Raw genomic sequence first — 24140 nt, forward strand, 5'->3', positions numbered from 1 at the left:
TTAACAAATACTTTAAACTGATTCTATAACCACATTTACTTCTGATAGCTTTTAGAAAGATTTAATTCTGTTCCTCTCACAAAGATAAACATTATATCAAGCACTGACAAGCAAGCTTTTAGGCAAGACTAGCTTGTTTGAATTGAAGAGCTGCATGCACCATAATCTAATGCATCTACACATCCATCTAAATGCATTTTATTCGCCCATCCAAGAATAAAATTCCACTAACCAGTTGCAGACGTATCTACTTGTTCTTTTGTATTCTTGCTGTTGTTTGATTCCAAGAACAATGCAGCTGTTTCTGAAGCTCTGTTTTCAATTGGAGCTATCAGAATAGCCTGTTAACAGGAGTCAGAGTGAAAGTAAATGAGAACAAAAGAAAAGACTCCAAAAAAAAAAAAAGTCCTTTACAGAAATGTGCTTCAGCATGCTGCAGCATTTAACACAAGAGAAGATGGCACAGGTAGCACTGCATCAGCACAAGAGAAGTCACTCACTTCCTTTACAGCAACAAATGACTTCCTCTGCTGCGTTGGCTCCCTCTCTCCTCCTGATAATGCAACTCTGACTGTAATGGCAGCTTCTTCAGACTGAGATGTGCTCAGGAGTGGTTGCAATGAAACATCAAATATCTTTTCATAGTATGTTATGAGTAACTCCACTATCCGTGCCTGATATGGATAATCCACAAGTGACGACAAGGAAACTGTAGCATCTGTTTGACGTGGCCTGATCAGAGTTGGGCCAAATATTATGCCAAGATTGCTGGCCGACATTTTATTTTCTTCAGACTGTTCTGTAACCCTGCATAAGGAGAGGGGAGAAAAAAAACACAAGAGTAAGAGGGGATTTCACTACTTCAGAATTATTTTAGGTATTAATTCTAAGTTATGTCTAAAGAGGCTAAAAGACAAAAATACCGAAGGTGGGTTTGGATGGCATGCAGAATCATCAAAGACGACAGCACTTAACAGCAACTTGGACTAAGCCCTTTCAGTGTGTTTTTTATGTCTAATTTAGTGTTATTTGTGACCATCTGAAATTTTGAGTAAATGAGGCAGGAGGGTAGGCAAGGGTATGTGCAAACAGATTGAGAAATATAGGTTAGAATCTAGTAACGTGACAACTCGAAGACCTAAACCCAATATCATTACACATATGGCATGCTTAGGCAAACTATAAAGTCTCTACTCTACTTTTGAAGCACCTAGTAAGAGTAATTGATGAATACAAATACAGATCTGTCTTTTTCCATAGGACCTCTTAAAAGGTCAGAACGTGCCTGATTTCATTAAATTCTCTTCTGGCATGTGGTTATGTAATATAGGACCTAATAATATAACTGCAGCACACCCGAAACCACATGTAACTATTTCTGTGAATAAGCAGTGACAAATGACAACAAATCCTGCAACTTCTTCCTCTACAGTCATCCAGAAGGGTACAGTGGTTTCCTAGTATACACCATCTAGCATGCAGCTCAATTTTCAACAGCAATTTGCATTTTAAAGTCTTTTCTCACCTGTGAAGGTGTCCAATAAGGTACTGAAGAGTGTTATAGTTTGGTACAGGCAGCTGTTTCAGAAGGTCTTTAATTTTAATGATGATCCTATTCAGTTCAATACAGATTGACTGCCTTTTCTTTGATTTGGGGCTAGCTTGTTTAGCATCCAGTTCCTCATTAACACTCTGGCTTTCCTTTGCAAGTCCAATGAACTCATTGTAAAGCCGAAACAAAATCAAGGGTTCTGGAAGCTGAATAAATAAGAATATTTCAGAAACTACTCAAGCCTGAATTTTAATTTGTTTGCTTCCTGTTTTTCTTCAGCTTTGTCTGGTCTAGCGTATTTTCTTAGATGACGTTTTATCTTTGTTTATTAGCTCAAACAACAAGTTCTCAAAAACAAACGTCAGTAACAGTAAAAGACTCCCTCCTACACTTTTTTCCATAAATTATTTGCTAGCACTTTACTACAAGAGCTTCAGCACTGAGCATTTATCAATATACATAGGTATTTCCATAACAAGATTGCTGTGAGAGAAGGTGTTACACTGCAGATGCATGAAAAACATTTGTGATAACAACACACAGTATTCTTTCCTCCATTCTTTGATAGTATACTACATGTGGTATCCAGTTTAGTCCATATTCTATTTTTTATTGGATTTTAGGCCATAAAGCATTTTAAATCATGATTCCAATATTCTCTTGGCGTAACAATAGTGTATTACCAAGTGAATGTTAAGAAAAAAAATCACAGAAAAAGACAAAAAACTCAAACCTAATCTGGTTACTTGTCTAGCTCTAGTTTAGATAAAAGCAAAAAGCAGGAAAACCAGTTAAAACTCAAAATAATTAGTGTAAATAATGATTTTTAGGGTTTAACTCAGGATTCTGTCAAAAAATGTCTGCAGGTTTCTAGAATTATTTCAACATTTAAAATGGACAGGTCTACTTAAAAAAACAGATTATCTACAAAAGTAATTAGACCAGAAGAAAACAAGTTAGCTATTTTTAGAGTTATAAGCCATATTCAAAATACAGCACAGTGCCTCAAACTATCCCACTGTGATGTATATAGGACAGGACCATGAAGCTAAGGAATGCTCTTCTCAGTTTTAACAACTTTTTTTTTTTTTTTTTTGAGTGACTTAGTAATCACACTGGGCAACATCCCAGCCTCATCTTTTCGGTTGCACACTGAAATCCTTTTGGAAAAAAATCAATCCTGAAGCTTTAAATCTCCTTTTTGTAAGGAAAAGATGGACAATCCCTCCATGATGAGCACATCATTATGATGATTATGAGTGTTTGATCAAATCATTGTTAGCATATATTAACAGCAATATTTTAGCATGTCTGCATATTGAGGCAAGAATATGAGAATATGGCAGTGCTTTAAACTACACATATAACAGCCAAAACACAGTAACCAAAGGTTTTTAAAAGTTCAGCTTCACTACAAATGGATAAATAAAAGCTAGGTCTGTGTATGATACTGGTAGTTAAGAGACACCATATCACATGAAATCTAGATTGGAAACATCATATCACATGGAATCTAGATTGCAATACAAGCTGTCAGCCATCTCAGAGCTTTCCCTGCCCTTATATCACAGCCTCCATACGAAAATTAAAAAAGCCTACTGCAAATATACAAGGCATTCAGGTCATCTGCCTATGCTGCAGGATTGCTGAAAAGGATTTTGTCTTGTACAATGAAATATACTATCCTACTGTGTTTTTTCCATTTGACCTCTGAAGTGCATACCTGACGGAGATACAGCTTGAGAACATTGCTGATATCATGTGCATAGAGTTCTGAAAGCTCAACCAAATCCTTTCCGTTTTCAAAAGCTTGACAAAGCTTTTCAACTCTTGATTTGGCTCCATTCACACGATAGATGCCCTGAAATAAAAAGACCAGCACAACTCTAATGTAATTCGAAATGCAAGTGCAAGCTTAAAATATAGACGAAAATCAACCGTGTAACATTATCATCTTGAAAGCCTTTTTTTAATTTTAAAAAAAGTGTGTTCATACTTAAGTTTTATAAACAAACTTGGGCATACCTTGACATTCAGTGCTCTGCTTTCAATTTCTGATGTGCACTTTTTGATAATGAAAGGAATGCCATCAGGAACATTTTTAGCAGCTTGGGCGAATTCCACTCCAAACAAGTGAAGCCTTCCATGAAGTTTTTTGTGCCCACATTGAATAGCTAAAGTCTCTAAACACTTTTTATGGCATGCAAGTGAACACTACAAGGGGGGAAAAAAAGTACATGGTTTGACACAGTCTAACACTATAAGAAATCTCTGGTGTTTGTCACCCCATATGTGAACAAAAAGGAAAATTCATTAGTCAGTGGTGCTTTTGCTTATGAGCCACAAAGTCCGTACTTTTTAGATAGAAAAATGTAGGTTTCCCAAACTCCCAACTTCACATAAATCCCAAGCAGCAATTCAAACTACTTTTCAACTTACCTCCTCACATTCAGCTCCATGAAATACCACTAAGCTGTCACATTCTCTGCATTTAGATGGAGCTCTCAGCTTCCGCAGTTTGTGTGTTTGTGCTGCTTTAGACATATTAGTGTTTCTAAAAGGTCCCGGAGAGTTTGCAGTTTCAGATGTCAGATCATTTAAACCTGGAGAGAATTTTTTTGTTTCAGTCATTGTAATATCTGCTATTGGGATAGGCTGTTTATTTATTTATTTTTTTTTAAAGAACTGTGCTGTAGAACAGGGAGTTCTGTAACAGAAACTATCAAAGTAACCAAAACCATTTCAATCACAAGGAACCAAAGCATTGTTACAGTTTATTTAACAGATTAACCTCAAATAATATTATATAGAAGTAGAATCAAATAGTTTTACATAAAGTATTTCAGTTCTCTTCTATCAATGGCACATGAAAACACTAGGATATTTAATTCCAGCTACCATGCAGATCAGGCAAGTTTCTTTCTAGTTACTTCAAAGTCCCGTACTGGAATATGAAAGATTACACTATGGTTTGGTCTGTAATCTTTCAGAAGTACTTCATAAGCATACACTGCATATGGTAAGAATTAATACACACAGCAGAACTCATATAAAACAATGACTCCTCCCCAATCACTAATTCTCAGTGTCCTATGATAACACCAAAATAGTTTCTAGAGGATTCTACAACACAATAGCAACTGGTGCTTTTCATGACTTTTTTTTCCAAGTTATCAACAGTTCTGTGAAACAAAAATTAAGATTTTATCTGTAGAACATAGGAAAGAAATACATACAGTTAGAAAGCCCAGAAAGCTTCTTAAACGCTCAAATACTGATTAGATACTATTCCAAATGGAAGTTTGCATTAATTGGTATGTTGCCATGCTTTAAATAAATCTAAACTAGTATTAACAACAGGCTCATTCACAGAAGGCAAAGTATATATTTAGGAAATAAGGACTAACTAATGGATTTCCTAAATGCTTTAATGAACAGTGCCACAAATATAGCTGAACTAGTTTGCAGGTACTGCAGATATCCCTTAGAATTATTTCTGATAATCCAGTTATTCAGGCTTCAGTACCTGTGGCAACTTCATCTTTATACAGTAAAAAATTAATTCATATGAAAGTTAAAAATGGTCTGTTCAAATGTGGGACAGACATTATGAAACCAGTTTCTCCATGTTCAAAAGGGTAAAATCTCAATTACCCCCCTAAACATTTGAATTTTTTTTTCACGGATTTGACTATTACCAGCTCTCCATATCTGTGCATTTTACCTGACTTTATGAAGTGATCTTAAATATCTGACTCAATGCCATGCAGTTAACGAATATTAAGTGAAACTGGTTAGTGGATCATTCATGTTTACCTCATGAGGGTGAAAACACTAGAAATATTTACTGGTTGCCTACAAAGTTAATCTAAATGTATTAAGACAATTCAGCACCACTTCATTAAAATGACTTGAACATTATTTTTCAACTTCCAACATCAAGTGGAAAATACACTGTACTGAAAAACTACACTGTTGGTAACCACAGCACTGTACTTTTCTTGAGAGCATTAAAGAGAAAAAGACAAATTCCACAACAAAAACATCTTTGGGGGAATTTTCAGGTACGGAAACAACATTACCACAGTCTGAAGGAGATGGTGGTTCTCTTTCATCAAGATCATCTGCAGATGACATAGTACCAGTGGAAGGTGTTCGTGGAAGTCGTCTTTTAAAATCCCCTGGAAGATGACAAAAATTTCAGGAAGCTGAAAGTATCACTTCTGCCCTAAACTAATAAAGTTGTCTTCATTAATTTAAAACAGTCCAAAGAAAAGATTTAAAATTAGTACAGCAGTGAGCGTAACTATACCTGGGCTAGCAGATGGAGAATCCATTGAACGTGACTCACTGCTTCCCCCTGCACTTTCAGAATCACTGCACATTCCTCCACTCTGGTTTCCAACTGACCAAGATCTGAATGGTGGTGGCCCTCGTATTGCTTTCAGAAAGAAAATCCAAGAATTCCAAATGTAAAGGACAAAGTGACAGTCTTTTTATTGAGAAAAGTAACTATGATTATATTCTAAATAGGCAAATATTGCAAAAGTTATATGAACATGCAGTGCAGTGAAAAACACACAGCATATATTTCTGTAAAAGCTTCAGGATGAAAGAAATTAATTTTGAAAACTTGACACTTGTACTTTTGCAGAAAAGCAGAAATCAATGCAGTATTTACGAAAACACAGGATATTAAGTTGCTAATGTCAACAGAAATAATTCAATACACTGAGCTTAACAGAACTTACTGTTTGAGTTACCCCTTACCCTTCTTGCTAGAAGAATCTAAGCTACACATACATGTACTTTTCCATTTCTCCTTATACTTGAATGTATAATTGCTTTCAGGCTTCAAACTTTAAAATGCATTTTTTTCCCTTCACTGCTAAGTTTCTTCTGGCAGTGAGACATCAAGCACCTATTTTTCCTGATATTTTTATTTAGGGACTGAACTGCAGCTGAAATACAGAAGAACTACCTTGGATATCTGTGCTGCTGGATGATCTCTTTTCTCCAATCCTTTGTGAACGATGGTAAATTGGACTTCCCACATCATCTAACATCTGGGATGGAAAATCTCCTGAACACTGAGATAAGTTACCGTGTGATGTATGGACACTGTTGGTTGAGTGCTTATTAAAAACCCTTTGGAAAGAAGAAAGTAATTTGAATAGTGGATAAAACAGAATTGAACAGACAACAAAGTTGTTCCCCCCCCAAGCCAGGGCACTAAAAATGCTTCATTTAATAAACATTGTTGTTCATTAATGTTCATGAACATATGTATTTTTACGTGTAATTACTAAAGCCCAAATTAAAAAAGGCAATTTATTTCTAATTAAATAAGTGCAATTTCCTTTTTTTTTTTTCTTTCATGTAAATCAGCTTTTCCACATCTCTGCAAGGTTTTATTTGCAAGGTTTTTGTCTGGTAGATTTTGCAAATACAGCAAATCTGTTTAGCTGAAGACCAGAAAAATTTAGTGGCTATTGCATCCTACTCTCAGTCCTTTCATATGAAAGATTCTCTGCCCAGCCATCACCACTATTCATCTATAAACATATAGATGTTAAAATGTTGCTAGATACTGCTGCAGAACCAATATTCGCTAAAAAACAGAAAATATGTCGAAGCTACCAGAGATGTTAAGTCCATTGTGAAATATTTGTTCTCAAGATGAGGACAGAAAACAGTTAGCAGTCTAATGTAAAATGCTGAAGCACTCCGTGGACAAAATGGCCTACCAGCCAAGTTTAGAAGTCAGGAAGTTGTTGCTTAATCAGTTTTACCCTGTCCAGCTGAAGGAAATAACAGACTTAAGAAACATTAAAACATGCATTTGTCCAAGCTACTATCCCTTAAATAAATGCACACCTGAACAATAAAAATGATCCCTTCAAGTGCATGAAGAATCACAAGGCCACGTCAAAGAAAACGAGGGAAGAAGGGAGGAGAAAAAACAAGCTCCTATGAATCTTAAGCATTAAATAGCTGGGAGACCATAAAAAGAGTTTGAAATTTCATGCTCATGAGGCTCCCCAAGAAACTGATAGTTAAATCCCGTAAGTCAAAGTTTATGAGCATGTCTAAATCAGTCTTAGAAGGCAGGAAATTGACAGACAAGAACTAAGAATCTCAGCTTTAACTTTGAATGTCCTGGCTTTTGTTGGTACAAGTCTGACTCAAGCATTAGGTTTTTGTATTTAGTTCTCTTTTGAAAGATGATGACGACACTTTCCTGTACAACTGTGAAACATATAGACTGGAATGGGTATTCTGGTACTTTAGTGCCAAGATGACTATTTTTCAACAAGTTAAAGGTGGAAAAAGCATTTGGCATACTGACACAAGATCTTTTTGTCTTGCTGTCTTTACTTCCACATTAGCAATATCTTTGCTAGATTAACATTAAAAGCTGCTATTTCATACTGCTTGGAAAAAATAATTAAGCTATATAACAAAGGGATATGTGGACTTGAACTTTTTTTTTGGTCACACAGCAAGAGACAGAAATCAAACAAAACTTCCTGCCTGAAGTTTTCCAAACCTAAACAATATACAAGAATGTACAGTAGCAAGGCCTGCAGAAGGAGAAAAGTACCTTTCCAGGCATTCTAAAACAAATTATCAAATATTACTGCCACACCACACTAGTAAACCTTAGAGTTCAAAATTTATTTTTTTCTTATTAACTACTATCTACATTACAGTAGTAACAAGTGAATTCTTACACAGCAATTGTCAACGTTTTAGCAAGCATTGTCATGTTTGAATGTGAAAATTACACGTAATCAACCACCAAATTATGTGTCAAAGAAATAAAGAATGGTAAAATAAAACACAAAGATTCATTTAACACTATTTTACTCCTCTGGAAGTTTTTACTGGTAAACACATATGCCTTGCATTTAATTCTGAAACAAGGAAATGCCGCAAGTAGTTTGGGACTCACCCATCAACCTGGGAACTACGGGTTTCAAAAGAACCTGATTCAATAGGAATGCCTTCCTTTGGCAAACTTTTCACAAACTCTGAATACTGGTGACCAGGGTCATAAAGTTTGGCACTCTCACATAGGGACTGGCAGTTAACTGGAAGAGATACAACCTGAGCATGCTGCAGCTGGAACAGGTTAACTGTTGCCTGTTAGGAGGAGAAAAATTTGTACATGATTTACTAGGTATTTCAATTCACTATGCTCAACCCAAATTAGCATCATGACAGACAGTGATTTAAATAATACTATAAAATGCTAGGAATTAGTAACACATGTAGGGATGGGTTTTGTGCAAGATTCCTGGATGTCTACTGCAAATACTTCATATGAGGCAGTATTCCTCTTTTGCTCTCTGGGTTATCAAATACTCAAAGTAGCAAAGGCAACTCCAGTGTTTTCCCACTTTGGGTTAAAGAAACAAGGTTTACACAGCAAGGTTTGTTGCTACCAAAAAGGCAATTTTCATCCTCTGGGAATGTTAGTCAATGCTACAATGAAGTAGTCTGAGTTCCAAACCCAAATCAGCTCTGTATCACCTTGAGACATGAAAAAGGACAAAATGCCTTGCCCAACAAAGCAGAATAACTGAACATAAGTAAAATAAAGCTTCTAAAATACTTTATCCAAGTCAGAGACGAGGGAAGGGGACACTTCATGGCTTCTGCTTCAGGTAGGGGGTTGCAGGAATAACTGCTACTGCTTTGCCCCGGTTTCTGCTAGGATAGAGTCAATTTTCCTCCTAGTAGCTGGTATTGTGCTGTGTTTTGGATTTAGGATAAGAATAATGCTGATAACACACTGATGTTTTAGTTGTTGCAGAGTATTACTTATACTAAAACAAGGACTTTTCAGCTTCTCATACTGCCCTGGCAGTAAGGAGGCTGCAGGTGCTCAAGGAGCTGGGACGGCTGACCCAAACTGGCCAAAGGGACATTCCATACCACATGGCATCTTGCTAAAGAATTTGTATGGGGTGGCTGGGACCACTGCTTGGGGACAGGATGGGCATCAGTCAGAGTGACACAATGCAATTGTTATCACTTGCTTTGTACATTCTATTATCATCATCATCATTTCCCTTCCTTTTCTTTCCTATTAAACTATATTTATCTCAATCAACAAGCTTTTACCTTTCCCTCTGCCCCATCCCACTGTGGGTGGGGAGTGAGTGAATGGCTGTGTGGTGCTTAGCAGGCAGCTGGTTTAAACCACAACACATCTCCAACTTTTTCAGAAGGGAAAAGATTTTTTGCCTTCACACCTTCCTTCTTCTTTGGCCTTTAACAAGCTGGTACCTGACCAGCTTGCACTAATGTGGCAGCATGCAGCCAGGTAAGGAATTCAAGCCTGCTCATTCCATTATTTGTAAATGAGAAACACTTTCATCTTCCTAAGCTGTCCAACAGAATTTCTAACTTCCTTCATCATCTAGCTAAAAGCTTGGGCTTTTGATTTTCACAAGTAGAATTCAATTGCCAATGAAATTTATCTTGCTAGTGTGTTAGTTGAAGATGAAGATTAAAATGTCAACTAGTTGTTAAGAATTACTTTTCCTCAAACTGTTGATTTCAGAATAATTTGCAGCCTAGAGAAACTTGCACTGACAGGTTTAAGCTTTCTACTAAGCTTACTGTGTTTTTTTGTCACCCCCCCCCCCATGACACAGTGCTATATCTGACTTCATCTCATCTAAATAAAAATATGCATCTATTAGCAAAATGCACTCAAGGTTTTGTACAACCAGTATATGTAGATACAACATTTTGACAATCCTTTGCTTATTTACACCCATTTGTATATTAAATTAGTCACAGTAGATACTGCAGTAATCAGTAAAGTTTTTAAGGCTAGCAGGCTCCACGCTGCAGTGCATTAACAAACACTTGAGCCAAACTTCTTTGCTAATGCACAAATAAAAATAACGGGAATGTGAGCTGTACTCAAAGTAACAAGATAATACTACTGCCCTCAATATAACTAGAAAGATTTAACATGAATTCTGTAGTCAAGGTTCTTGCAGTGCAACAGCTCATCAAAAACATCTAAAAATTCAAGATGGGTATACTCTCATCTTTTTTTTATACTAAAAATACCTCTTAATACAAAGAGGAACAACAAACATTAATTAAAAGTTTTTCTTCTTTTTCTACTGGCTTGCCCTCTGTCCTTTGAAAACTTTCTATTTTAAGCAGTTAACACTATCAACACAGTTTTCTCTCAGTCTTAAGAATCTTTATATAGCTCTATTTAACAATTAGGCCAAGCCACTTTATTGCCAAAGCTATTTTAAAAAGCATACTTACAGCTTTAAGAGTAAGATCACACTGGAAAATAAGCTCCCGAAGCTGCATTAAGACATCACTTTTAAAGCTTTCCAAATCATTTCTTTTTTCTTCAATCTCTGCTATGCTTGCTTTATAGTATTCATTGGCCTCTTCAGCCTATGGAAAAACACACGTATAAAGAGTTGATGGACAACAAACCTTGATACTAACAGGTAAGAAAAATACATACACGTGACAAATTGTAACAGGAGATTCTCCTTTAGGATAGAAGCCAGAAAGCACAGCAAGATTTAAATGAAGAATTATCAACAGAACATTCCCATTGAGAGCATTTGTGTGAAAGAACAAGCAAAACCAGCTAAGACTTATCTTTAAAAGTAAGAAAAAAAAACCTCTTACTTTTTGAAGAGCCTCCTCCTCTAGCCTTCGTTTTTTTTCCAGTTGCTTGCTGAAATCTTTTACAAAGCTTCCACTTGAGCTAAGATGTTCCTCCTCAGCACGAGCGGTGCAGGATTTCGCCTTCTCATACTCATCTTGACGCTGCGTATATAGCAACTTTGCTTTTCTTAGAGCAGTTTCCAGCTCTTGCTGCAGAATGCAACAAAGAAAAAAATGCAAAAGAAATTATTTTCATTTTCTGTTTGTTTAATGGGATGTTTAAAGAAAATGTTATGCCCAGGTTGGTACTCTTCAGTTCAGACTACAAAGTCACAGAAGGATAACCTCTTACAAATAGGAATATGCCATGAAATTGACAGTTACATTCTACATCCATTAAGTCCTATGGGTTCTACATGTGAATTAAGATGTGTAACATTAGACAGCATAGTTATAGTTTGAAAATATTGACCTTTTGAAGAATTTGAGATTGAACACTGTTAGATATGAAAAATACCAACCATTTTTTTCTGTTCCCTCTGCCAAAGCTCTTTGATATCTTTCCTTTGTTTATCCAACTCATTTTTTCTTCCCAGAAGGGGCTAGATAGGAAATATTAGAGAAGTATGTCAAGACTTACAGCTTGCAAGTTTGTTCTTTCAAATAAGCCATGATGTTGCAAAACCTTTTACAAACCTAAACAATATTTTTGTCAGTTTCTGTAAGCTTACCTGCACAAATTTGTTAGACTGGAGAGCAGCAGCTGTTTGTTGCCAGAGCTGATTGTTCTCAATATCATTTTGAAAAGCATTAAGGAATATTGGTTGGAATGGCATATAATCCTAAAATTATACAGAACAAAACATAAGTGTTCTAGGTAAGGTAGAGCCGATGTTCTAAGTGTCAGTATAATTGAACTAGATTTTCAAATACGTTTAATACAATATTAATGTGTGTGTGGAAGTCAGGTATGAATATCGAAAGTGGGATTTCTCAGCTATCTTTCATTTTTACTCGAAAAACTTGGGAAGGCAAGTCTACAAGTCCAAATTACACAACATACAAGATGTTAGAAAGAAAAATAAAAACCACAACGCTGAATACCATAAGGCTACTCTGTATTTTCAACAAAAAAGTTATTTATCCAAATTTCCATAGAGGATAGGAAGAGATATAATGCAACAGATCTTTTACAGTAATTTGCAGTATAAATCAATTCTGTATTGACTTAAAAATATATTCCTTAATGTCCCCAAAGTTTCATTTTTGCTCAAGACATCTAATGCATATTTAAGACTTAAAAAGAGCTCCTAAGTCGTACTCACCTGGGGTCCAACAACAGCTTTAGCAGTTTCAGCCATTTTTGCTAGGTTTTTAGCACACTCAACTTCTGTTAAGAAAATAAATCACATAATTAACTGTTTATGATAACTATTATACCACCTCCCAAATGCTTTTCACATTCTTCCTCTAACAGGTAGGCTACATAGGGGACTACCTTCACTTCGTTACAAGCCTTTAATTATAGGAAATGGGTGTTCTGTCCACTTCAATGGAACAGCTACTGATTTAGAAATCACATTATCGACAGTCTGCAGCACAGGGGCCTGACAACAGATTTAATTCTATCATGACAATGCTGATTAAATGCTAGAAAAAAACACTCACCCAAGCTAAGCTTTTTTTCTACCCACGTGACTACATCCTTGGTGTATTTTGACCATGCTTTAGCATAGGACAGAGCTGATTCAATTCCGCTGTCATTCCTTAGAAGCATGTTATCAACCTCCTCTGCTCGAAGATGTCCTGAAAATAAAGAATCAGACACAAAGAAGTGAATTTTAGACATGACCACACACTGAGAGCAAAGCCAGTATTAGCCAACTGTGAATACTTAAGCAGCTCTCATCTTGAGTTGTTCTTTAATGCTAGTTGACTCTAAACAGGACTGACAGAGGTTTTAGAACAAATTAACAGGTCATAGTATTTTATCTTGACTAGTCATATGGCCAGCATAGCTTTCTTAAAGAAGTCAACCCAAAAAAACACTAATCAATGACATACAGAAGTGCTTCGGGTCTTGTTTTTCCTTCTCCCAAAAAGCAACCCAGAGTGGTTATTCACAGAAGTGCAAAACCTCTGCAAAAGCAAATTATTTTCACTGAAATTTTACTGGCAAAAAGTGGCCAAACAACTTATTTAGAAGATGAGAACATATATACAGAATTGTATTTATTAAATATTAAAGGAATGACCTACCTTGAATATCATCCCTTTCATGCAGTGAACCCCCAGACTCCAGAGACAGATTTTCAAAAGACTGGTGTATAGGAAAGAGATCAAGTTAGGTAAGATAAGTTCTCACTAGAGCTGATAGTCCAAAAAATTAAACTTCAAATTAAACCCTCCCCTTTTTTCCCCCCCTCTGCAAAGCAAGGAAAGAACTATGCTGTAATTCCCTCTCATCTAATATAGGATCTAAGTTCCCATAGCTGTCAACTGAGACATAACAAATAGCAGGGAATCATTATATATCTTTAAACCAACAATCCCGAAAGGTTGGGATGAAAAAAAAAAACATTGTTTAACATTCAGGGGGTCTAGAGGGGAAGACACATGAGGAACAGCTGAGGTCTCTTGGTTTGTTCAGCCCAGAGCAGAGCAGGCTGAGGGGAGGCCTCATGGCGGCCTGCAGCTTCCTCATGAGGGAAGAGGAGGGGCAGGCGCTGAGCTCTGCTCTCTGGGGACCGCGACAGGACCTGAGGGAACGGCATGGAGCTGGGACAGGGGAGGGTCAGGCTGGGGGTTACGGAAAGGTTCTTCATTGAGGGAGGGGGTGGTCAGGCACAGGGACAGGCTCCCCAGGGAAGTGGTAAGAGCACCAAGCCTGCTGGAGTCCAAGAAGCAGTTGGACAACGCTCTCGTACATATGGCTTGATTTTTGGGTGGTCCTGTGTTTGAGCGAGGAGTTGGACTCGATGCTCCTTGTGGGTCCCTTCCAACTCAGGATATTCTGTGGTTTGCTACCTATCTTTTACGAAGGATTTCATCCAGACCTGATGTCATATACGTGTAACAGACACCATTCTACAAGCCCTAAGAATCCTGGATTTCTTCCATAGGAGAAGAAAGCCATGATTTCACCTAAATTACTTGCATGTGTGCAGTGTAGGCACAACAGCTGACAGGTAACACTTTCTAATGAAGCACTGATACTCAGTACTACCTGACAGAATTTAATCCAACAATAAGTAAACAGAATTTAGCTTAGCATAAGATTTCATCCCTTTGTCCTCATGCTGCATCTCTTTTAATTGTTAAGTAGAATTATTTGTAGGACTGTGCTGCAAGCGAGGCCAATTAAAATTGAATTAAAAGTTCACCTAGTAAAAAATTTCCCCTGCCTTTTAAGACCTGTATCATTTTAAATGAATAAATTACTCTAGACAACTCAGAAGCAGAGAGCAGGCAGAAGACAAACACAAAGAAAGAGCTTGCAAAATAGCCTTAAGCTTCACAAGAAGAACTTGTTTCCATTTTAGATTTTGGTGTGTTTTATCATCAGACAAAGCTAAAATGGAGCATGGTAGCAATGATGCAAGTAGGGTTTTTTGCATTTTTTTAAATGTAAATGAGAACTGATCATAAATCAGAAAAATCCCTGATCACTGTTCACTTCACAGCAAAAATTTTAGCTTTTAAAGTGGGATACAACTGTTAGGTTAGAATAAACAAGAAATGGAAAAAAACCAACCACATCTTATACTAATTTAGTAAGTACTTAGAGGTTCTGGTCCTAAAAAATTACTTCCCATTCTATAAAACCTAAATCGTTTTAGCCCTGAGAACCGTTCAGTCTTCTCCAGTAACTCAGGCACACAGCCTGGTTAGGGCAGCTATTTAATGCTCAGTTGTCCATCCAAATTCAGCCCACTACAAATATGCGATACCATGTTCTAAAGGCAAGCATATAGACTGCTGTTGACGCTCTGCTACTTCTCTTTATATACTGCTTTATTGTCAGAACTCAACCCACCACCAAAAAGACAGTGACTCATCCCAGCAAGCCTGCCCCCCCCCAATAAACCCAAACTTTCTGACTTGCACATAGATTTTATTTTAAATTGAACTTCAACCAAGCCTGTTTTCCCATTGCCCAAGAACTCTCAACCTGTCAGAGGCAAAACTCTGCAAACAGCTCACTTTGACATTTTATTTGTCTCTTATTGCGCTTTCAGACCTACATAATGTCCAATAGCATTCGAATAGCTTGTTGAGCAATGAAAGGTCACACATGCCCGTCTCACTTCTCCTAATATATTCTAAAGCTCTTCTGTTTTTAATTAAGAAATATCTTTGTTTCTACCTTGTACTTCTGGTTGTACTACGAGGACTAAAATGAGAATAATTACACTTGCAAAGAGGGGGTATACATATCACTTAATTTAAGCCTTCAAGCTGAATGCCTGAACTAAAGAATGTAGGTGCCCCTGTAGTCAAGAGAAGCAAGATCAACCCCCCTGAAGCCTTGGAGCAATTCTGAATAACTTAGCTAAGAAGCTTTTAATTGCCTGTTAAGTTAAGGGCCTTTCTCCTAAATTAACCTTCAAACTGTTTATACGTTAATTTCTATCAAAATGCTATGCTCTAATATTTTTAAGATACAGCTAGCTGCTATGTTTGACCAGCGAAAGTACAGATCTGAAGGAGTGAAAAGTTAATACAGCTACTTAAATATTTTGCACTTAGCTCCTCCTAACACATCTACTAGATGGCCTCCAAATTACTTTCTGAATTGCAAAACAAAGTGAAATGCTTCATCTGTTAAATATTTGTCTGAAAGCAATGCATATGTATTTAGGACATATTTCCAACAAATTGAACCATGTTATTCTACCTGCTCCAAAATTTAAATTTGTTCTTTTCCACATTAGGGAAAGCAAATGACACTACAAAAATGGGACTTTAAATACAAGCTGGTGACTTCTGGAGAAGCTAGACTAGAATTTCTTCTTCATTTCACTAAACCGTAATTTTTCCTTGGCTTCCACCTACCCCCACATTTAGAAGCATGACCATCTTATTTCTTGGGAATATATTTTTGCATTATGAAGCCATTACAGGATTAAAAAGCAAACAAATTCATCACCTTCCTTCTGCTGGTGAACTGATCATCTGAAACAGCACTTGTTCAAATAATTTCATCTACGTTACTTGAGATGTTGGCTTCTACGCTATTTTATTTCATGTTTTTCTCAGCAGCCTAACCCTCTTTTTGTGTCTTCTGGAACCAGTCTTCTGAGCAGCTTCCTTCCTTTCCATGTCCTTTGAGAAGACTAGCTTTGTAGCAGTTACAGATTTAGAAGAATTTCTATGATTGTCCGTCTTATTCTCATGTGTTAACAAGCATAGGGTAAATTTAAAAAGACTATTTCTCAGTCATAATTGCACAGCATTGCTATGATCAAGCCTGTATGAAGGAATGCTATGTCTGAAGTACATATCAATAAAACCTAAAAAAAAAGGACTTTTTTTTTAACCTTGTTACAACTTCGCTTGGCATACACACTTTCGTTACATTAATCTGGATTGATTTACCTGCAAGTCTGATTTGACATAAACAAAAATTCAGAGTTGCATGTGGTACTGAGCATTTTTTAAATCTCACCTTCAGACTGCTTAAAAGGGAGTTTAAAAAAACTAATATTTTTCTTTGACTACCTATAAGTTGACACTGCTATTTTCAGTTCTCTCAGTGAATTGTTGGAACAGCTACAGCACAAACTGGGCTCTGGAAGAACAAAAGGTTATTTTGTAAGGAATAACTGTCTTTAAAAACGCAAAAGACGTCATTAAACCTCAATTTAGATTCTAGATCTGACACGTCTATTCCAGCTACTCCTGCATGCAAATAATTCATTTCATCAAGTATCTTATTATAAAGTATTTAGCTTTTTTCACTAAACCAATTTAAAATATCAAGTGAACTTAAGTATTAGGATAAATGATAACCTGCTCTAAGTGCTAGCCCAGTTGAATCATCACTGGCATTGAGAACAGTGAACATGTATGACTACTTGAAACCCTAAATACTTTTTTTTTTCATGGGTTTAATCTTATTTTAACACTCAGAAGACTTCAAGCATCCTAGACCCACGATGCACAGAGTTTCAGTGGAAATTAAAATCTCCTTTCAAAGATATGATTTCACACTCCAAGAGAATGTTTAGCCTACCTGACTTCTCCGAGATACAGGAAGTCCCAGTGACGAGCCATTGTCTACATCTCCCATAAGGAAGTCTGAAACACTACCAGAAAAACAAAGAGCTGTGTTACTTCATTACTTCACCTACGTAATTTCAGAATACTGAGAACAAAAATTCAGATCATCTCTCTAATACTCTTTAAAAGTTCTGCACAAAGATTGTCACAAGTAGTTTTGAATTCCCTGCAATTTCTATACCATGTCCTACCATTTCTATACCATCTATTTCCATCATGGCTTCCCTTGTTAAGAAAACAAACAAACATCAAAAAAACAAACAAACATCAAAAAAACCAAACAAACATCAAAAAAACCAAACAAACATCAAAAAAACCAAACAAACATCAAAAAAACCAAACAAACATCAAAAAAACCAAACAAACATCAAAAAAACCAAACAAACATCAAAAAAACCAAACAAACATCAAAAAAACCAAACAAACATCAAAAAAACAAAGCAGAAAAAGCATTCTGAATACGGTCAATTTAAATTCATTTTTCAGCCAATATTTGCTTGTAAGGAAACAAAAGGCTTTTTTTGCTGTTGTTGTTGCTCAAATCTTGATTTGATTCAGCTCCACTGAACTCTTTACAACTCTCAGATTCCAACTTACACGTTTCCAAAGGTAAATGCCAATGTTTCAATGGAAGTAAATATTTCACTGAAGAGTTCTCTCTTGTTTTCTTCATTAACTTCTTTGAAGTTCACCGCTTATGAAAAAGATGAAAACCAAAGGGTGAGAGGTGGGGTCAAGAAAGTTCACTGTGCCTGAAGACAAGTTTATACAGTCTCCTATAGAACAGGCAGTATTATAATTCTCAACAATTTCAAAAACACATTAAAAAATTCGAAGAACTTGAAAGGAAAGAAATGACTGCCTTCCAGATGCTTCCCACAATGCAAACAGATTACTATTACTTCCTCTATCTTCCCACTTAAACAGGAGCTTTGTGCAGGAACACGACGGTAATGTTGGTGGAAGAGGTGAATAGTTAAATATCAGCAAGCGTCAAATCAAATCACAGCAGTGACACCATCATAAAAGAGCTCAGAAACAAAATATTTGAACAATTGCTTCTCCCTTTCTGGTTAGATAACTTCAGAACAGGAGCAGCAGTTTATGAGGGTCCCCCTCTATCTGCATGCAATCCTGCGTACACCCAGAACATGGTGTTTATGTTTTGAAAAACAGAAAGCTACCAAAAAGTAGCATCCATTGCAAAACACTTCAATTATTAGCTTCATAGTCTGGCAAAACCCCCGCAGCCTTTTAAAAGTGTGGAAGAAGCAAGGCATAGCTATCATAGTTTCGAAATAGGAACGGAAACATTTTTGGACAAACTAGATGATTTGAGCTGGTAACCAAGAAGAGTAGTTAGGCAGGCAACACTAACCCTTTAACAGGCTTCCATGACAAACTGGAATAACGTGGAGACAAAAGGAATGATTCATTCAGAGTTTCTATTAATACAACTGCCAGACAAGGGAGAGGACAGAGAAAGGAGAAGACAAAAACCACAACATTTTTTTATCTAGTTTCCAACCCAACTCCTAAATCATTGGTGATTGGGAATTTTTTTTTTGTACAAAAGTCAAATATACCCCTTTGAGCCAAAGCTGAGCCCTTTCGATGGAAGTCAGTTTTACATGGGGAGCCGTGACAATCCCACATTAGTATCTTTAAATGCTTGATTTTATTTAAGCAATGCGATATACTTCATCAACTACATGCCTAAATTACTATAAATTATATACTGTTTCAGAAATACTGCAGTGACACATACAGTTATTCACCCCTTTACATTGCTTCTATTGTGATTTTATTAATTACTTTTTGCAAGATCTGTGACTATTAATCCTCCTTACATCTTAAGTACTAATATGGAAATAATCGACTGCGATGACTTCTAAAAGTAGCAAAAATTAAATCACTTTATACCATTATCCATTCTATGCACATTTTCTTAACAAATTAATGTAACAGACTTCAATCTTTAGAAGCATTCAAGCTTCCTGCCAGGTGCCTAAACCCTAATGGGTAACAAACAAAGAAAGTACAGTAATCTGCTCCCCCATAAAAACTTTTCCTTTCACAAAGGAAATCTAAACTAGTAAATTAACACAATTGAATCCATTCCTTTTTACACAGCAAGCCAACAGGCCTCACCAGCATTTCTATAACAACTATTTCTGTACAAAGCTATTACATAAAATATGTATTCTTCTTGTGGGCTATTTCCACAATTACTTGCAGACCTGGAAAAATGTGTTGTAATAAGCCTACAGCAATAAAAAACACCACGTTTTACAAAAATGTTAACAGACTCTGTAGCCACAGTTCCCTGCTAAATTAAGGCTTCTCCCACCTCTTAATTCTTCTGGTACATTACATTAAAAAAGTCTCTGGCAGCTTTGTTTGAAATGAGACTCAAAACACCACAGTTTTTAACAACTTTGTAAATACCAGAGGATTTTTTTTTATATGTATTTTTAAAATTCAGGTTAGTGGAAAGTCTCAGCTTTCCTGAGATAACACTGATTATAAATCTAAACTTTGCATTCCAAATCAGTAAGCAACAATGGTTATTACGAGATCAATTGATTAACAGCCACTAATGACTGGAAAAATCATTTGAGTGCCAGCATGACATGCAAACTGTTTCAAAGTTAAAAGGAACTGACAAAAGCTGACTGTATGTTCAAAACACTTACCGCTGAAATATTCGGATATCCATTAGCTGCAGAGTCTTCAGAGAAAGAGCTATTCTTTCACTTTGCTATCAAGCCATTAATACAGAAAATCTCTCCCTAAAGAAATGCCGTCTGTTTCACTCTGCCTTTCTTTTCCAGGAAGAGTTTTATTAAGCTTTACGTATTACACATCAGAGAAATCATTTCTTTTCAGGTTCCATAAGAAACTGAACAACAAATCTCAAAAATTTTCAGTTACCACTTCCCCTCCACAGCAAAAAAAAAAAAAAAAAAAAAAAAGGTTAGCCCAATCTCCAATTCAGCTAGATACAAACAGCTTTCTTCTAGCTTATAACTGCTGGAATGCTGATGTACTTAACATCAACTTTAAACCATGCACACTCTTTCCCCAGGACATCCTGACTGCACACAATAGCTACTGACAACAATGAACTATAGTAATATTTCCCTGTCTGGAAGTGACAGCTATCTATCTATAGTTGTACACATTTCAAAGTGAGAATGCAATGTAGCAGTGCTTTTAAGTAAGACTTCAGATTGCACATGACAGGCTTTAAAAAAAATTATATGGTAGCAATACATTAAGATCTAGAAGCTTGTACCTGAACTGCAAACCTGGCTTGCATGAAAGTATCTTTATTTCCAATGCTAGCAAAACTGTCTTCAAACTGAGGTGGCTTGGTATCCTCATGAAAATGCTGCTAAACCCTGCAGAGTTTCTATTTCTGGGTCACGCTCTCTAAAGCTTTCTGAACCAAGTACAGAAGAGGCTGGGGAACCAGCAATCACTGTGGACCTTCAGGAAGCTGCAATCCCGGGAGCTGGACTGATGATACTTGAGCAAAGTTTCTGAGACTCTGCAGAAGAGGCTGTCAAGCGTCAAGACCAAAGTGCGACCAAGGTCTTCAAAAGAAGAAGCTGAGACAGCTCACAGTGGCTACAGCACACAAGCTCCTGCGTTGCTCTCTCGTCCCCTGCCTGTCCAGTGAGGCCAGCACAGCCCAGGAACCCAGGGGACATGCTGGAGACTGCAGTAGTTTGCTCGCTTCCTCCTTCCCCCTCCCAGAGACACGTGCAGGACTGGATGCAGCAAAGCTACCTTGCCAGCTGCATGCAGAGCCCAGGCAAGTCTAAAGTACAGGCTGCGAGTTTTTCTCTTTGCTGATCAATTTTCTCACACCTGATAGGCTGAGATGGCAACACCACCACCCACTTCCTCAGACAGAATACAACTTCAATCCATGCCTCACCAGCTGACTTTTAAGCAGCAAGCCAGAACCAACTGGCTGATTCGCTGGACCCAAGTATCCCTGCAACACATTTTCCTTCCTTAAACTCCCAACAACGCTTTCAAGAACCTTTCAGAATTGTTTCAAAAACAAAAAACACTACTCAAACAAGAAAATAGACAAAACTAAAAAACAGATGCCCCCCTCAGATGAAGAGTATTTAATGCTTCTTGTTATTACCCATCATTCACCCCAGTTCCACTTTGAGCTCCCTGTGCCATAAAACTTCACCCACCTGTACCTACTACCAGGTTTGACAACCTCCCCACTAGCTTACTCACAGTGCTTACAAGTTTGAGGAACTGTTTCCTACACGTTCCATAATACAGCTTGCTTAGAATTTACACCACAGATACACCAAACTGAAATGACTTCACCCTGCTAGAGGTGTTTAACTTTGACACAGAGCTATTATAAGAAACATATCTAAACCAGGAATTCCTAAGTAACTTCAATTTTCAGCTTTACCAGGAATCCCTTTTCATTCTAGGGATTCAATTAAGTCAAGAAATGTAATTTAGAGCAAAATAACATTGCAGCCTTGAGTTCAGCATTTGATCATGAGAACCATGCACTTTGTGCTGTCTGTGGCCGTCAACAATTTAAAGATACTGAATGGGAAAATAACAACTACGAGTATGACGGTGTGTCAGACTGGGAAGTGACTTCCAGAAATAAGAGTTTGAATCAGTTCCAAGTGAGAAGCTTCAGTAAGTCTCAATTCTTCCAGATCCAGTGAGGTGTCATTTAAAAGACACTCTTCACAAAGCACACAAGCAAGTATGCATGAGGAGTACAGTCCAAGCACAGAGGCACAGTGAACCATGTCATGTCCAAGCTGTATCAGCTGAACGTTCCTGGGGCTTGACAGAATTCACCCCAGAGTACTGAGGAAGTTCGTGGGTGTTACAGCTGGACCTATCTCAACAATTTACCAAAGGTCTTGAGATTCTGAGGATGTCCCTGCTGACCCAGGAAACTACAGACCTGTTAGTTCAACCTCAGTCACTGGAAAATTTGTGGAGAAGATTATTCTGTGTGCTACTGAAATGCATCTAAATCACTAAGCTGTTATCAAGCATAGTCAACATGGGTTAAGGAGTGCAACTCCTGCCTTCTTAATTTGATATCATTCTAGAACAAGGTCACCTGCTTGGTGGATGAAGGGAAGGCAGTTGATGTGGTCTTTCTGGACTTCAGTAAGGCCTTTGATACTGTCCCTCACAGCATCCTTCTGGTTGAATTGTCCAACTGCGAGATGAACAGGAGGGCAACAAAGCTTGTAAAGGGCTGGAGGGCATGTCCTATGAGGAGAGGCTGAGTACACTTGGGTTGTCTGGTCTGAAGAGGAGGAGTCAGAGGCACGACCTCGTTGCTCTCTACAGCTCCTGAGGCAGGGAAGCCCAAAGGGAGGTGCTGGCCTCTTGGCCTTTGCTCCCTGGGAATTGATGACAGTACACGAGGGACAGCACAAAGTTGTGCCAGGGGAGGTTCAGATTGGACACAAGGAAGAATTTCTTTACCGTAAGGGTGGTTGAACACTGGAACAGGCTTCTTAGAAAGGTGGTTGATGCCACACACCTGTCAGTGTCAAGAGGCATTTGGACAATGCCCTCAATAGTATGCTTTAACTTTGGTTAGCCCTGAAGTGGTCAGGCAGTTGGACTTGATGATTTTTGCGGGTTCCTTCCAACCGAACTATTCTATTCAATTAAAGGTGTAACTTGAGAGAACAAGGCTGATTTTTTTCCTCCACATTTTTCTGCAGCCTTAGTTTAGAATGGTAGAGTCTGACATGATCTGTTCTGCCAAACATCATTCTCTGTAACAAGATTGAGGTAACATGCCACATAGTTAGTTTCTCCTTCAACCTGTCCAAAAGAGAAAGCATTAGGTATTAAAAACGTATCACAAGCCAGATTTCCAACTCTTCTCCCAATCACTGTTTCTAAAGTTACTCTAACTGATTTCATTAAGAACAAAGGCAATCATTTGTTAAAATCACCATATGTCCCTGTGTAAAGTTCCAAATACAACCTAGGACTGAAAACCCGGCATTCTGCAGATTCACAGAGATCTTTCAAGAACCTAAAACAGTTTAGTTTCTATTTCTGAAAAGGGAAAAAAATAATCATGGGTAAATCCCAAGTTGCTGCCATTTCATCGTCTCCTGTATAAACAACATTAGAAATTTTCTGTGGCAGGTTAAGCTTCCTAGTCATAAATTTGACTACAGAGTGCTTCCACATCTTTTTATAGTTCTGTCCTCCAGTGACAAGAAGCAGATGATTCAGATGAACTTATTCCATAATGTCACATTAACACAGCCTGGGAAGACAGAGGAAAAAGGATACTACTTCTATCTTACTGAGTCCTCTCATTCTTGTAGCTTCCTGTTTATCCAAAAGTTACATTACTTCTAGTGAAATAACCACAGATGAAAACCTGTGAACTCTTGTGTTACTGACAGGTCACTGTAAGCAAACTCAAGGTCTGATATGATCACTATTCACTGCAACATGTGATATTTTTACTTGAACTTCCTCACTTCCAGCAGCAGTTTACTTCAGTTTGAACACAGACATTGAGTAACACAATGCTCACACAAAAACCAGCTGTGAGAACCAAACAGGTGCTGAGGAGAGGGACAAGCTGCCC

At 37.4% G+C, this 24140-nt stretch overlaps 1 protein-coding gene across 6 annotated transcripts in view; it reads right to left on the minus strand.

Annotated features, from left to right (window-relative positions):
- ARHGAP29 (Rho GTPase activating protein 29) overlaps positions 1-24140 on the minus strand; it is a 59524-nt gene that overhangs the window by 2631 nt on the left and 32753 nt on the right. For 4 of the 6 annotated variants that reach the window (XM_083847413.1, XM_083847415.1, XM_083847411.1 and 1 more), the window contains 19 exons: positions 18095-18191; positions 17451-17523; positions 13475-13535; positions 12884-13021; positions 12541-12605; positions 11947-12057; positions 11737-11817; positions 11237-11425; positions 10856-10993; positions 8508-8698; positions 6534-6700; positions 5865-5993; positions 5635-5733; positions 3992-4155; positions 3578-3766; positions 3276-3413; positions 1526-1758; positions 501-807; positions 233-341 (listed from right to left, as the gene is read on the minus strand). In XM_083847413.1, the coding sequence (XP_083703539.1) occupies positions 233-341; positions 501-807; positions 1526-1758; positions 3276-3413; positions 3578-3766; positions 3992-4155; positions 5635-5733; positions 5865-5993; positions 6534-6700; positions 8508-8698; positions 10856-10993; positions 11237-11425; positions 11737-11817; positions 11947-12057; positions 12541-12605; positions 12884-13021; positions 13475-13535; positions 17451-17523; positions 18095-18191 (2679 nt within the window). Of the gene's footprint in view, positions 1-232; positions 342-500; positions 808-1525; positions 1759-3275; positions 3414-3577; positions 3767-3991; positions 4156-5634; positions 5734-5864; positions 5994-6533; positions 6701-8507; positions 8699-10855; positions 10994-11236; positions 11426-11736; positions 11818-11946; positions 12058-12540; positions 12606-12883; positions 13022-13474; positions 13536-17450; positions 17524-18094; positions 18192-20193; positions 20456-24140 lie in introns of those variants that run through there. The other 2 variants (XM_083847416.1, XM_083847414.1) reach the window with 2 other exon arrangements.

This window comes from Anser anser, assembly GCF_964211835.1.
Source record: "Anser anser genome assembly, chromosome: 8".
In the NCBI taxonomy this organism is placed as follows: Eukaryota; Metazoa; Chordata; class Aves; order Anseriformes; family Anatidae; genus Anser; species Anser anser.